This window comes from Vulpes lagopus, chromosome 23 (genome assembly GCF_018345385.1).
Source record: "Vulpes lagopus strain Blue_001 chromosome 23, ASM1834538v1, whole genome shotgun sequence".
NCBI lineage: Eukaryota > Metazoa > Chordata > Mammalia > Carnivora > Canidae > Vulpes > Vulpes lagopus.
Window position 1 is genome coordinate 19,027,134 of NC_054846.1, and position 15,742 is coordinate 19,042,875.

Sequence of the window (15,742 nt, forward strand, 5' to 3'; positions counted from 1 at the left end):
CTAAGGGCCTTCTAGCAAAATATAAAACAAAGTCTCCAATGAGTTTTCCTAGCAAGAACTTAAGGGTAGGGAAAATTTCTTTTTAAGGAGCTGTAAATAAAACTCACACTATGATTGAGTTGTATAGGATAAATATTTTTATGCTTTCTGATTTATAGTATAGAAAATAATTGAGAATTAGAATTGAAATTCTTCACAAATATGTCTCTCATAAACAGACTGCAAAACTCTAATGACCAATTTAGAAATGGCAGTTTCAGGCAATAGGTTCCAACTTACTATTCAGAAAATTTTTATTTTTAACTGCAAGTGTAATTCTATTTCATTATTTTGGGGTTTGTGAGTCCTCTGTATATTGGACATCTAGAGAGAGAGTTTTAGGTAAAAGGAGATTCTTGGAATTTTCTTGAGATTTATTTCTATCTTTATAGCCTTTGAAAATACAATATAAACTTGTAGTATATGAGAGATTAACTAGCAATTCTAATTCAGTTTACATAATTTAAGGATAGCCTTGAACTTTCATCAAATTCTTAAAAATTTTAAGTGGTAAAAGAAAAATTGGCTTTTTTTGAAGAGAACTGATCATTGCATCGATAGCAACTGCTATTTATTATGAACCCAAAACATTGCAGATTCAGCTATCCTTGCTATCAGCTGTTCTAGTTTAGTGACATTCTTTAAAAAGCAACTCATTAGGGGCAGCCCCAGTGGCTCAGCAGTTTAGCGCCGCCTTCAGCCCAGGGTGTGATCCTGGAGACCTGGGATCGAGTCCCACATCGGGCTCCCTGCATGGAGCCTGCTTCTCCCTCTGCCTGTGTCTCTGCCTCTCTCTCTCTCTCTGTGTCTGTCATGAATGAATAAATAAAATCCTTTTTTAAAAAAGCAATTCATTACGAATATGTGTGATTTTTCAAATGAGAGGGAACTATGAAAATGACATTTCAATTGAATGAAAGGACTCATCATTTTGTTTCTTTAAAAAAGAAAAAACAAAAAACAAAAAACAAAAACAGAATAGGGACGCCTGGGTGGCTCAGCGGTTGAGCGTCTGCCTTCGGCTCAGGGTGTGATCCTGGGCTCTTGGGATCGAATCCCACATCGGGCTCCCTGCATCGAGCCTGCTTCTCCCTCTGCCTCTGTCTCTGCCTCTCCTTTCTGTGTCTCTCATGAATAAATAAATAAAATCTTTAAAAACAAACAAAAAAAAATCAAAACAGATTTATCAGGGACTTTAAAGCCAAGAAGAAATTATTGAAAACAACCAGAGCCTACCTTATATTACTAAATATATCAATATAGAGTTCTGAACTCCAACTAATATTTTTGAAAGGGAGAATTATAGATCATTTGGTACTACGCCGTTATCTTCCAGACTTGGATACTGAAGCTCAGGATAAGCAAGTGACCTGTCAAAGCCACACCCTGAGCTAATGGCAGGAGAGAATCTAGAACTCATACCTCTTAACATTCAATCCTTTCTGCACTAGACCACATAGCCTTCCTATTAGTGTTAGGCAATGTAAACAGTATGTAACAGTTATTCCAAATGGTGAGTAATGCATTTCAGGAAAAGGGAGTTCACACTCCAAATGATCAATATAAATAGTAAGGCTAGCCTGCTCCTAACTTAAGAATATAGTTTCAGCAGAATGCAAAATATTTAGCTACTTTGTGTGTTACAGTTTACAGAGCTGCATACCTTGCTTGTCCTCAGTGCTTGCTCATTCAAAATAACAGATCTGTAGCATAGGATAGCTGTATTTGCCGATTGTCCAGATACTATAACTTTGCAAAAGATGTACTAAGAGCCTGTAAGTGATATGAGACCAGTTCTGCTTACCCTCATTTTTTCCATCTCTGATTGCTGGCTCCAGTAAAGTGCTCAGAATGTTGCTATGGTCCAGTCTGGTCCTCAGCCTGTTACTGCAGTGCTTGTCAGAAATCATTAGCCACTGATTTCTTTGACTAATGTTGCAGTTGATTGTCTGAATCATGCTCAGACACTGTAAATGAGGCAGAAACATCCTTTCTGCTCACCAACTGTGAAATGGCTAAAGGGGGTTAGATTGCCAGAAATCAGAATAAATGTATTTCCTATCAGATTTGACATTGATTTCAAGCACAAGATGGCAAACTGGATTTTTTTTTTATTTCTGTATTGCTTATTGCACAAGAGTAAATCTGTATCATTGCCTTTTTCTCCTCAAAGTAATGCACGGAATTGAGCACAGTGCCAAACTTTTGTTATGAAATGGCACAATTTTGTGTTTGTGTAGAAGATGTATAACAAACAGACTGTTAGCTGCGCTTTTTATGGTGGGCAGGGAAGAGGAAGTAAAAAATACACCCTGGATAATAGACTTGACTTCTTTACAAACAAACCCAATGGATCCCTCTTTATGGTTTCATAGACATTTATGGTCCAGGTGCGTTTATTTAAACTCTTCCAGAACTCAGACAAAACTAGAAATGAAACATTCAAATGTGTTTAAACTGTTGGGGTTATGTTCTCACTCATTTCAGAGTCTCCTGGATGACTCTATATGTTTGGAGGCTTTGAGGAGGGAAAACAGCTATCTTTCAGAATTGGTAGGACTGTCCAGGATGAGGGATGGACTTCTTCTGGGTTGTCCCACAAAGCACATTCATGGTTGTTCCATGCACATGGAAGTAACAGATTTTACTTAACTTAACCAATAGTTTTTCTCATTAACTCTTCAGCGATAGAGTGGCTGGCTTCACAAGGGTGTGGCTTCCAATAATGAAAATAGTTGAGGCAAAAGCTAAATCAAGATTGCTTAACATCAACACTATTCACATTTTGGGCTGGAAAATTCTTTGTTATGGGGGCTACAGTGTGCATTGTAGGGTACCTAGCAGTATCCTTGGCTTCTTTTTAACTAAGTAAATGACAGTAGCAACCCTCCCAATTATGATGACCTCAAATATCTCCCAGACATTACCAAATATACCCTAGGGGGCACAATCACCCCCCGTTTGAGAGCCACTTAGATAAGTAAGGTAAGTATTTGGGGAAATTAAGCATTTGCTTTATTCAAATCTTTAGTAGGTATTATTAATACCTCATCTTATTGGAACCTTATAACATCCCTTCCAGGTAGACTTTATTCATTTCCATTTTATACCTGAGGAAATAGGCTCAGAGAGAGTAAGTCACTTGACACATGTCACTCAGCTCAGTAGTAGACCTGTGTGACTTGAAAGCCTATGGTATTTGAAAAAAAAATGTGAACACCCAGAGGGAAATTTGATTAATTATCCCATAAGGCTCCTCCAAAGCCTGGTCTATGCCCTCAGAGGAGGAGTCCCTACTGATTTCAAATATTGAATTAACTAAGGAAGAGAGCAGTGGGGGAGGGTGGTAAGTGAAGAAAGGAATGTACATAGAAAACAATTACGAAAAATTGAAGTAAAAGTAAGATTGTTTTCTTTAAAATTTTTGCAAAATTACAAAATTTCCATCCCAAATGGGCTAAATGTTAGAACTTACTTTATGTGGTGGTTTCCATGCATTGTTTTCCTACAGAAACAAAGATAGGGTCACTGACCAGAACATAGAGGCCAATTTAAACCTTTTGTCATTGATCTGTATTAGTTTGAGTTATGCATGCTCAGTACTGTGCCAGAGGGAGAAAGAAGAATATTTTCCTCTCATTTTCCTAGATACGGGAACAACTCTGCATTAAATCTTTTGAGGGCCACCTGGTTGGTTAAGTGTCCAACTCTTGATCTCAGCTCAGGTCTTGATCTCAAGGTCATTGGGTGTGGAACCTACTTTAAAAAAAAATTAAACTTGGATAATGGGAAACAAGGCAGGCAACTGCACAATCTTGGATGTGGCATATTTCAACCAAACACATTGAGCTGCCTAGAAAGTAGAAAGACATAAACTATGAATAAAAAAAGTCCTACAAAAGACTGCATTTATGTGCATGTAGAATAAAGAACAAAAATGAATAACCCACCTTACCTTCAAAACAATAATCAAATTCATCCCTTGTAATCAAATAGATAAATTGCAACTTGAGTGTTTATTATTTAATAGCATCCATTATGACTGTGATTACTTAGTACACATTACTAGATAAACATTCTATGGGTGAACCTTAAAGCAGACTTTCTTCTGGACACTGTTGCTTCTGTGTACTCTGGTAAAGTTTCTTTCCCATTGTAGCACTCCTTCCCTTCCCCAGATCTTCGTTCAAGCTGCCCTTGTCACCACTGACCCAATCCTGTCATGCCTTTAAAGTGCAGGTTGAGTTTCTCTTCTTTTAGTAAGCCTTTCCCAGTTCTTCATCTTCCTACACTATCTGAAATTCACTCAATTTATTTATACAATTACAAATTTTCTCCCCATTGCCCAGATACAATGTAGACACTGCATGGGGGAAGGGGTTTTGTATTATTTGCTGATGTATGTCTAGCACCTAGAACAAAGCTTGGCCCATAGGAGACACCCAGTCTTTGTTTAATGAATGCTTTTGGACTAGAATTTTAGCCCTTTATACAGACTTATAGCACTATATAATATCAATGCCCATAAATTTTATTGCCTTAGTAAGGCCTTTAAGAGCAGAGATGGATCTCTATTACATATACAGACATGTAATATACATTGTGTACATAAAATATATATATATATTTATCTTGCAGTTACATCTAATGATCACATAGAATATACTAGAAGAGGACTTTGCATAATACATTGGTTCTGAAGGTTAAGCATTATGAAGAAAGCAATAATGAGAGGGAGTTACCTTTTAGGTATCAGTGACTTCCAAACACCTGACCTTCACAGCTGCTGATACACATTTCCCTTCCTCCCTTTTTTCATCTCTTCTGTAATAAGGAGATTGTAAGAAAGTGTGTGAAACTTCTAGAAAACCTGAGGTATAGAAGTGGACCCCCCAAAAAAAGGTTATAAAAATCAGTACCTGCTTAAGGGATCGTATCATGAGGCTGAATTTTAAGTGAAAGCTGGCCTTTTTGTTGTTTGTTTTATAAACTTGCCCCAAATTATCCCATACACACTATCTGAACTGCTTCATTTCATTTTGTTAGACTGCATGAAACTCCACCCAGAAGAAGGGATTTGGGGCTAGCAAGCATCCTTTTTAAAACTACAACTTCTAGGGGGCGCATGTAGGTTAACTCAGTAGGTTAAGCATCCAACTCTTGGTTTTGGCTCAGTTGTAATCCAGCCCCACATCAGGCTCTATGCTCAGCAGGGATCTGCTGGAGATTCTCTCCCTCTGCCCATCCCCCTGCTCTCTCTCTTTTTCTCTCTCTCTCAAAATAAGCAAATCTTAAAAAACAAAACAAAAAGCACTACAACTTCTGGGTAGTTAGTGATCTTTGAGTCATTCATACGTATGTATGAACTACTTTAACCAACTATTATCCTTCTATCTATCACTCAGCTGAGGAAATTTCCCTGGTGAAATACAAACACACAGGGTGAGGGAGGTGCATCAAATGGGAACAGGGCAGACCCCAAGGTATTTTGGAATGTTTTCTAAGGCAGACCTTTCTTTCCCCTTCACCCCGCCAAAAAAAGAGAAAACATATTTTCCTCCACCTCTCTTCTTTCTTTTCCAAGCAGCACACATAACTAAAAATGAAAGGGTAAAGTGAGAAATCATTGTAGTGATAGCACTTTCTATATTTTGACTATGGTGGTGGTGGTTCCATGAATAGATGCATGTGATACAATCTCATAAAATTAACACTGACATGCACGTGCACACACACACACACATATACACACAGAGGAGCATGTGTAAAACTTGTGAAATCTGAATGAAGTGGGTGAATTATATCAACATCAATTTCCTGGTTACGCTACTATACTGTAGTAACGCAGGATGTTATGTGGGTGAAGGATAAATGAGAGTGCTCTGTATTAGTTCTCACAATTGCATGTGAATCTACAATAATGTTAAAATGCATAAAGGTTTTAAAACAAATTGACTGGGACAGTGTTTTCTTATAACAGCTGGCTGGCAGAGGGGTGCAGAGAGGACTCCATCTAATCTGGGAAAGTTAGGCCAGGAGTGATGGTCATTATAGTGGTTTAAGCAAGTTTCAGCTGTGAAAACAAAGATAAGAGCCATTATTGCTGGGATTTTTTTGTCTGTGTTATTATTGTCTAAAGTAAAGGGACTATAAGAGAGGAGTGGCAGGGGGATGAAGAATGAATGAGAAAATAGAGGAAGACAAGAAGTGGGGTCAATATAAAATGGATCATTTTCTTTTGTTCCAAGGCACCCTCATACTGGAAATCCTCAGCATGTAAAGAACAGAAAACAATTGGGTATTTTGATATTAATAGACTAAATAATGACTTCTTATGTATCTGTCCTTGAAGGTTCCAAAGTTCAGGCACAAAATTTATTCTTAAAATCTTCTGGGAGGACAAGGCTACTCTTCTATTCTTTTTTCTCAATCTCTCTCTCTCTCTCTCTCATTCTCTCTCTCTCTCTCCCTCTCTTTTTCTTCCCCCTCCCACTCACTTTGTTGACAGGTGACAATCTTGACTTAAGTCCAATGCTCCCTTGAAGGGTATTGCAGCAAAAGAAATTAATGATCCTTAAAATTTTGTTTCACAGCAAACAATTCTTCAAAGAGTTCGTCACATATTGCCAGCATTATTCTTTTGCACATTCTCATTTTTTTATGCTAGGTATTCTACTAGCTTTGTTTCTAGGTGATCAATAGAAATTATCTCATTTTAAGAATTTGGATTTTATTTGGAAATGCCTTTTCAGGTAAATCAGTTTTATTCTAGTGGGAAGATAAAGCCCATTGTCTTCAAAACTTCAAGTAAAATAGTTTTCAATGCTTCATCTCCATTATTCACTGAAATTTTTGAAGCAATTTGAGTAGCCATGTAGCACTCAATATTTATTAGGCATATGAACTGATTTTTCCAACTGTGATAACCTTGTAATCATGTGCATTTTGGTGTTTATTTAAATTTACCTAGTACTGTACTTAATCGGTTTTGTCCTTTGTCATTTGAAAAGGTTGATTAAGTTCATTGTCAATAAAGTTTAAAGATGCATAATGAATTTCCAATTCATCAAAATAGTTTGCACCAGAGAGTCTTTATTCTATCCTCTTATCTTTGATTTGTGATGATAGAATTTAACATTCTAGACCCTGGAGTTGTTTCCAACATACCGCTTATTTGAGGGATATGCAGTCAAGTACAGTGGATCCCTCAGATCTGCATACTGTATTTTCTCAATCGAAGTATATTCTTTGTAAAAAAAAAAAATTCTATGATTTGTCTAATGATTTAAAAAATTAATGTTTATTCATTTGGAAATTATATCCTACCTACTTTCATTAAAAAGCAGGTATGGGGATCTCTGGGTGGCGCAGCGGTTTGGCGCCTGCCTTTGGCCCAGGGCGCGATCCTGGAGACCCGGAATCGAATCCCACATCGGGCTCCTGGTGCATGGAGCCTGCTTCTCCCTCTGCCTGTGTCTCTGCCTCTCTCTCTCTCTGTGACTATCATAAGTAAATAAAAATTTAAAAAAAAATTTAAAAGGCAGAAAAATACTTTAAAAAAAAATAAAATAAAAATAAAAAGCAGGTATGGTAGCTTACCATAAGAGCAACATAAAACATCTTTAGTTTCTACACAATTAGTAATCTTATGTTATTTTTCCACTTTTATGAGTTTTTCCTTTGTATTTTAGCAATGTCCTTTATACTCCCCTTAGATCGAACTACAGGATTCCCCAATCTGCTGAATTTCACCTTGTGTTTCCTTGTCACCTGTCTGCATTTCCTGTCTCCTGCTAGAGCTCACACTCCTGAGGAGCAGAGGTGCTGCCTGATTTAGATGAGCTCCTCTGTGGTGCTTTGTAGGTCTTCAGTTTGGACATCATGTCATTCATTGTTTCCCGACTGGGCCAGTAATGAACTAAAGGCTTCCCTCTACGTATACAGTTCCTGTTTTTAGGTAAAATGTGTGAGCTGATGCATGAGCTCTCTCAATCCACAAATTAAAACATGTTGCCTTTACTTTGAGGGAGGCACTATCAGAGCTGTTCACTAGTGGTTGGTTAACAGATTCCCAAAGAATTCTTATCCTGTGGTTTACATAGCCATCTATATTATCTCCTGGTGGCTCTCACGACAACTCTCAGAAACAGGTTTTCTTTTTCATTTCTGAAGAAGAGTTCTTCAGGAGCTTTCCTGGAAAAATGTGTGAAAGGACTTGAGTTCAAGTCTTCTTACTCTGAGGTTAGTGTTCATCCCAGTAGACCACATCTGGCTCCAGGAGGAAGCTTCTATGAAGTCAAGTCTGAGAGCAAAACCAAAAGCCCAGACTGAGCTCGTTTTTACCCCTGCTGCTTCCAGGAAATCATGCACACCTGTGTGGGATAGGAGTCATCAGCACTGAAGTATTTACCTGTAATTTCTTGGGTACCTACCTTCTTATCCACAAAGAGTCATACCCCTAAGATAATGGGTGCCTGTGGGTATTTGCTGTACTGCTTCGGTGGCCAGCGGCATGGGAGAGTATGCAGTATAAGTATGGGATAAGCCCTGGGGAATCCTGCTAATTTGAGTAGTACATCAACCCAAAGCTCTGTACCACAAGACTGTTAATGCCTTCAGGGCTGCAAGCATGTTCCCTTATATGGAAGATTTCTTAGGGTCTAACATAGTACCTGGTACACAGTAGCAATATTTGCTAAATAAATAGTTTGTGGCAGGAAATATAAAAATAATCTTAAAGTTGTAGAATGTCATATAAAGATATATGGACCAGAAAAGACACTAGAAGGTCTCTTTCTAAATATTTTGGTATTTAGATTCAATAAAGTCTCTTATAAATTCACAAAATTCATGAATTCTGCCCTTTAACTGAGAAAGGTCTATGTCAAGTTATATCAGACTTAATGTAGATATTGTCAGTTATGCAAGACAAAGTGAAAAGAATATTTTCAGGTTTATACAAGGCATATTAAGAGGCTTAAAATTAAGAATGAAAATTTTGATCTTTGTAGGTTTAACAGGAATTAAAACACTGGGTCATTATGTATGAGTAAACTTTAATATCAGCGTTATATCAATGAGCAGCCACTTATAAAAAACACACTCACAAAACAAATATTATGAGGTATCACAATGGCCTCATTGAAATTATTTCCCAAATATTAACCTTAAGAAAGTAGAGTCAAATATCAACACTGCCTCTAATACTTAAATCTTCCAAGCTGCCTAATTCAGGCAGTAGCATACAGCACGTATTTATGTCCTCCCTCACCCTGACTCTCTCTCAACGGCTGTCAAATGACTTTCACTAATTCTGTCTTAGAAAATGTGCAAAAAGGATTTCCATAGAGGTCTTTGGAGATTTCCTGTGTCCTCATGTGTGTAATAGGTTGGGTCAAGTAACAATAAAGGAAGAAGGAAGAATAGGAATTTTGTTTTACGTATTTTCCTCCTTCTGGCCACTGAAAGAAAAAAAGAATAAAAAGGCAAATTATACCATAAAAATGATATCAGTGTTAAATTAAATTAAGATCATATGTTTGGCTGTGGCAGCCATAATCTTCTGATTATTGAGGAGATTGTTGGTAATGAAGTACATTTTTAAGAAATATTTTTAGTGTATACCCAATACATGCACAAACTGTGAGATATGCATCTAATAAAATGATAGATTTAGAAATTGCCTAGCACCTAAATTCATGCTTTTCAAAACAGCTATTTATAGAAAGTAAAGTGATATTTAAGCTACCCCAGTAGAATATTATAATCTGCCTTCTATTACCTTAGATAATAGTACCATATTTTAAAATAACGTTGTAAACCATTCAATTATTTATTCACACCTAAGTTCCATAAATTGGAAGATTTTGGATTGTGCAAGAAAAGAATTATTTTTACAAAAGTAAGACCTCACTGTCATGGCTTAAAGACATTGCTGTGAAACAAGTTATGCTATAGATAAAAATAAACCAAACCAACATGAATTTTTAATAAACAAAAAAGTATTTTATGGAGACATTAGAAACAACTATTAATTTTAATCTTTTTCTGTTACAAAATGAAACATCAGTGAATCTGGCCGTGCTGGATATTTAATATGTATTTCTTTTCCTGATAGGTCCTTAACACTTACAGTAAAATCTCCACAGACCTGGATGATGATCTCAGCCTGGGGAGAGCCTATGAAGCAATAGCCAAGGTCCTGCAGAGGTAAGTTAGCACATCCTTGTCTTGCTGTCACTGTGAATTCACTCAGCTGTGAAAGACTTAAATTGTTTGAGGTCTGTCGCTTTCCATTACTGCCTGCTTAAATTTTAAGCAGTGCCCTTCTTAAGTGACCCTTTCATCGTTAAGTTATTTTAAACCAATGTGGTATTTTAAAATATCCACCTAAACTCTCCTTTGTCTATTCCTCCTTTGTACTATTTTATTTTTGATTTTTTGTAAGTTTAGTGATGACCTTGAATGAAAGGGAAAAATCAGGTCACATCTCACAGGTTAAAAAAGCAAGAGCACAGAAATATATAGTACGCTTCAGTAGCTGTGGCTCACCGTAACCTTTCCGGATCTCTTCTTGGAGGAAAGTTTTCACTTATGCTTCAATCCTGCTTCTTCCATTAAGACATCTCTCTTCTGAGTGTACATTTATGGGTAAACAACTGAATGGAAAAACGATATTTCCGCTATTTCATTCAAAACAGAAAATTTAATGAAGTATACCTGAACAACAAATTTTTCCATGGAAAACATATGATTTGCGCTTCACTTGTTGTATTGTGATCATTGTGTAGTCCACTTAATTATCGCATTATGTTGTAATGTTATTATTTAATTCAAGTTATAATAAGAAAAGTTACAAAATTAAGCCTTTGGTTTTTGGTATGTTATCTTATACCATGATATGGATGGCTTTTTAATAATGGTGGTGGTAACAGTAGTAGTAGTTAGTAGTGGTAAGAAGAAGAAGAAGAATGGATATAGTTGTGTCAAGTTCTAATTTCCATATTTCAGCTTGTAAACACATACGAGGTAGTGTTTTAAAAGATAAAATTGTTATTTAAAAGGCATTTAAAAGGTTAAATGCCTAGCGAACTGAAAGTACATCACCATTATATAATTACCACTGCCAATATAATAATAATTAACAAATAAATAATTCAATATTAAAATACCAACGCCAATGAAATGAAAGTTCCCTACAAAATACCAGATAAAAGACAATATAAAGAAAGTATGGCTATTTACCTGAGGAAGGCAGGGCCAGCCATGGATAAGGTAAGCAACCCATGATTATTATGGTTCTTCCAAATAGAGATTGGTAACTAGTCTGTGGAAAAGCAGTCCAGCTATCCCTTAAACTTTCACTTTCCACGTAACAATAACAACTGGAAAGAAGCAGATGTTTGGGCACAAAGAAGAGTTTTGTAAGTTCTCAATTTAGTGTCTGTTTGTAACACACCAACTCTGACCTCTGGTTCAGTTCATTTTGATTATTAAATTACTTAGCTCTGCTGTTAACACTGCCCAGAATCAGTATAAAATGGTTGGAGTTTTGTCTTGCTTTGTAGTCGCAGGCCTGGCCTAAGCCTATGCAGTAAATAAGTGTATCCCTAATTTTATAGTTATAAAATTTTTTATAAAATAATTTTTACAAAATGACATTTCTTCCAGGATAACTAAAGAGATAAAATTCCAGGGGAAAATATTTTCTTTTATAAACATATATTGAGCACCTACCATGCCATAAGGGTTGGAATGCTCTCTTGGTTACTGACAGCTTTTATTTTTTAAACTTCTAGATGCATGAGGTTGTCTTAAAATATTCTCATGTGTTAGGGCAGCCCAGGTGGCTCAGCGGGTTAGTGCCACCTTCAGCCCAGGGCGGGATCCTGGAGACACAGGATTGAGTCCCATGTCGGGCTCCCTGCAGGGAACCTGCTTCTCCCTCTGCCTCTGCCTGTGTTTCTGTCTCTGTGTGTGTGTGTGTGTGTCTCTAATGAATAAATGAATAAAACTTTTTAAAAAATAAAATAAAATAATTCTCACGTGTTAAAAACAAGTGACTCTCTTGGAATATTTTAATCTCCACTCAAGGATCTGAATTCCTGGTCTATACAGTAAAAGCTAAAAGGAGAGTTGAACAATTATATGATAAATATTGGCAACACTAACAGACAAATGATTTGATGTTTTGATTTGGCTGATGGAGTGTTATTGGGGGCTTAGATGTGGAAAAGGATACAGCTATATTTGATACATCATAAAGGAGGGTGTGTTTCTAGCAGGAATCGGGACAATTCTATTCCAACACTCTGGGTACTTGCCTTGGGGCAAACATAATAGGCAGGAAGATTGATTCCCCACCTCCCTTTTACACCAAATGAAACAAATTCCACTTATAAGAATTCCCATCTATAAGTACCAATGAGGCCATTGATGATTTGCATGGTAGACCTGGGTTCTTAGTTTCATAATGTTATGTGATACATTAGAAAGTACAAGAGATGCTTCTTCTGGGGCTGTAGGGAAGAAGTACCCCAGGGACACTGCAAGCTTTCCAGTGCAAATCTACCATTTTGCAGCATTATTAGTAGTTATAGAGTTGCATTAAGGGGAGTATAAGCCTCAGCATATTCTTTTACTATTTGTGCAAAATAACTCAAGATACAGATGTTTCAAAAACAAACATTCTTTTCAGGTAGACAACACACCCTAGTTACCTAAGAAGACTTATTAAATCGAGTCCACTGATTACTAAAAATGCCGTGATACATATTTTGTGGTCATTTTTTAAAAATCTCATTTTAAGGGCTTGATGTTCTTTGATATATGCACATACACACACACACACACGCACATATCCTTTCAGAGTTCTAAACTGCCCTCCGATTAGCAGCAACATGCAAGAAATGAAGCACAACCAAAATAGAGGAAATTATGGTAGTGGAGGTGAAGAAGTAAATCAAGCTGCATACGAAGCTTCACATCTTCTCTAAATCTTTTTTCTAACCTGTACAATTGCACAAGTTTCACTAATGGTAGTCCTATCCCTATAAATATACTTTATCTCTTTAAAGGAAATGGAAGAGGATAGCCATGTCTAGCATAAGTGTGTGTCTAAGGCTATCAGCTGAGTGTGCATGAAAAGTGAATAATCTCTAAGGCTAGAAGCTTCTAAAATGGTTATAAGAATTTATACTAAGACTTCAATTGAAAAACATGCCATATTCCCTCAAGACTAAGGACTTGGTAATACAGAGTTGTCCATTTGGTAATGCTGGACCCAGCCATGCCATTAGAGTTATTGATGAAGGCTTTAATAGTGAACAGTGTTTGTTATTTTTGCTGTTGTTCTAAATAATATTAATTGCACAAGGGGCTAAGGAGCGTAAAAGAAAATAAGCATTACAATGTCTTTCCCTGCCCCACTTGGAATACTAGTGAAAAAAGGAGGGAGGGTTGATATCCTAAAATGATAAAAAACACGTATGACACAGCTATAAAAGCCAGAATTATGGTCCATAAAACAAAGAGAGAGTGAGTTGAGAAATTGCCAAGTAAATATTATTATTAACAAAGACAGACAATTTGAGTAATACAGAGAGCAAAATTCCTCAGTTTTCTTTACTGCATTTTTTTGCCTCATTTACTGAAATAACTCATTTTACTGAAATGCCTTGACTCTCCAAATAATCAGCATGACTTTTGAAAAGAATCTAGGGGGAAAAATTCACAAAATGAGAATTGTTCAAGACACATTGGTCACAACTAGCCTACCTCTGGGCTTAATTCCATACTCATTGTAAATTTTCTTGCAAACTCGGGTTAAATTATTTCCTAGAAAACTTTCCACAGTGGAGATCTTTCAATCAATCAGTACAAAGTTTCAAGTGTGAAAATTACCTTTCTGTTATAGCTGAAAATTAATTTCTTTTTGCTTGAGAGAAATGACATGCCCTAGTAATTTTCATATATTCTTTAAAATGGAACATCCAGGCTTTGATGCAAAATTTCCTAAAAATGACCCCCCAAAAATACATCAAAAACATTTCTATTAATTCATGAAATTAAGAATAGCTTTTTACATTTTCTCCTGTCACTGATTCCATTTGCCTTATTACTTTCATCTGTGGCCCACAAACTTGGTGGCACAATCAACAAACCCCTTAGTGGCTGTTTCATCTCTGCTCTATTTGATTTCTTCTCTCTGAGTAAATGATTAAGTTTTCATGCATTGGTTCAACCAAAATCTATGTTCACTCAACCACATCCTTTATTGATTACTTCTACTGCAAACAGTAGGCCAAGTGTGATATACATAATTGGACAGTTGTCAGGGGATGTGGGTGTTAACAGTCCTGTTTTCCCAGTTGGAAACTGGAATCACCTTGATACACAAATATTCTGCACTGTTTCATTCTCATCCTTTGGACCGAGGAGTCCTGGTCCTCAGAATATATGTTTTTAACTCTCTAAGGCCTGGTTGAATGAATTTAATGATTATACCATATAATATGCTGCTCAAGTTGCACCTGTGCACTGCATATAGAAAACTGGAATTAATATTTGTCTAACATTTTAACCTTGTCCTTTAACTTATACAAATAATCTAGCTTTTCTAGAAGAAAATATTTGATTCTTTCCCTTCCAAGGAAAGATTGGCTTCTAAATCTATTGCGAACTTTGAAATTTGGAGATCCTTTAAGCAGCACATAACGTTTGTATTTCAGATGCTATAGTATCCATTTTGCTGGCTGTAGAACTGTACATTCATAGAATAGAGCATATATTGTATAACAGAAAGACTTTTTCTCTAGCATTATTTGTTAGAGCAAGTTCCCAGGTAATTTCAGATGTTCTGGAAATCTGTCGCTACTTTGGGAGAAAAACAACTGGACTCACTCAGCAATAGTTTCATTCATACTATTTTGTATTTCTTACTCACTGAACTTGGTTTTTTGCTTGTGTGTGTTGTGCTTTAACAATCCTCAGCAGGCCAAACTTAATCCAAAATGTACTTCCATCAAAAATACATCAGCCTTTATGAATATGAACATAAATAACCTTCAGTGAGTCCATTTTAGCTAAATAAAAATAATAATTTTTCCCTGAGGTTTTAAAGTGATATGCAAAGAAGCTCTGCTTTTTTTTCTAATTTTTTTTTTTTTTTGTGATAGTCACAGAGAGAGAGAGAGAGAGAGGCAGAGACACAGGCAGAGGGAGAAGCAGGCTCCATGCACCGGGAGCCCGATGTGGGATTCGATCCCGGGTCTCCAGGGTCGTGCCCTGGGCCAAAGGCAGGCGCCGAACCACTGCGCCACCCAGGGATCCCTGCTTTTTTTTTCTTACATCGTCAACTTTTTTTCTTGAATATTATAGTCCAAGAGCTTGGAGAGTTCACATCAGTTTGATAAAACATTTTTACTCCTAGAAGTCCACAATTTGTTCAAGATTCTAAATAGTGTACTCTTTTATTTATTAATAATTTTATATTCTCTGGCTCTCTCAATGCCATTTGAGGTGTTTCACAAAACAAATATTTAAATTTGTGAGTGTACTCTCATGCTACTTTACTCCATGTCTGCATTTGAAATATTCCTCAAGCAATTCATAATTTTTCTGGAGAATTGAGCTATGCCTAAATGTGGAAGAAAATTATTCATGATTTTGTCATGAAAAAATGAGAACAGAATCAAACAGCAAT

At 36.5% G+C, this 15,742-nt stretch overlaps 1 protein-coding gene across 1 annotated transcript in view; it reads left to right on the top strand.

The window, feature by feature from the left end:
• TTC29 (tetratricopeptide repeat domain 29) overlaps window positions 1–15,742 on the top strand; it is a 168,545-nt gene that overhangs the window by 113,799 nt on the left and 39,004 nt on the right. Inside the window, exon 9 of the mRNA XM_041737971.1 lies at window positions 10,157–10,248. Within this exon, the coding sequence (XP_041593905.1) occupies window positions 10,157–10,248 (92 nt within the window). The remainder of the gene's footprint in view (window positions 1–10,156; window positions 10,249–15,742) is intronic.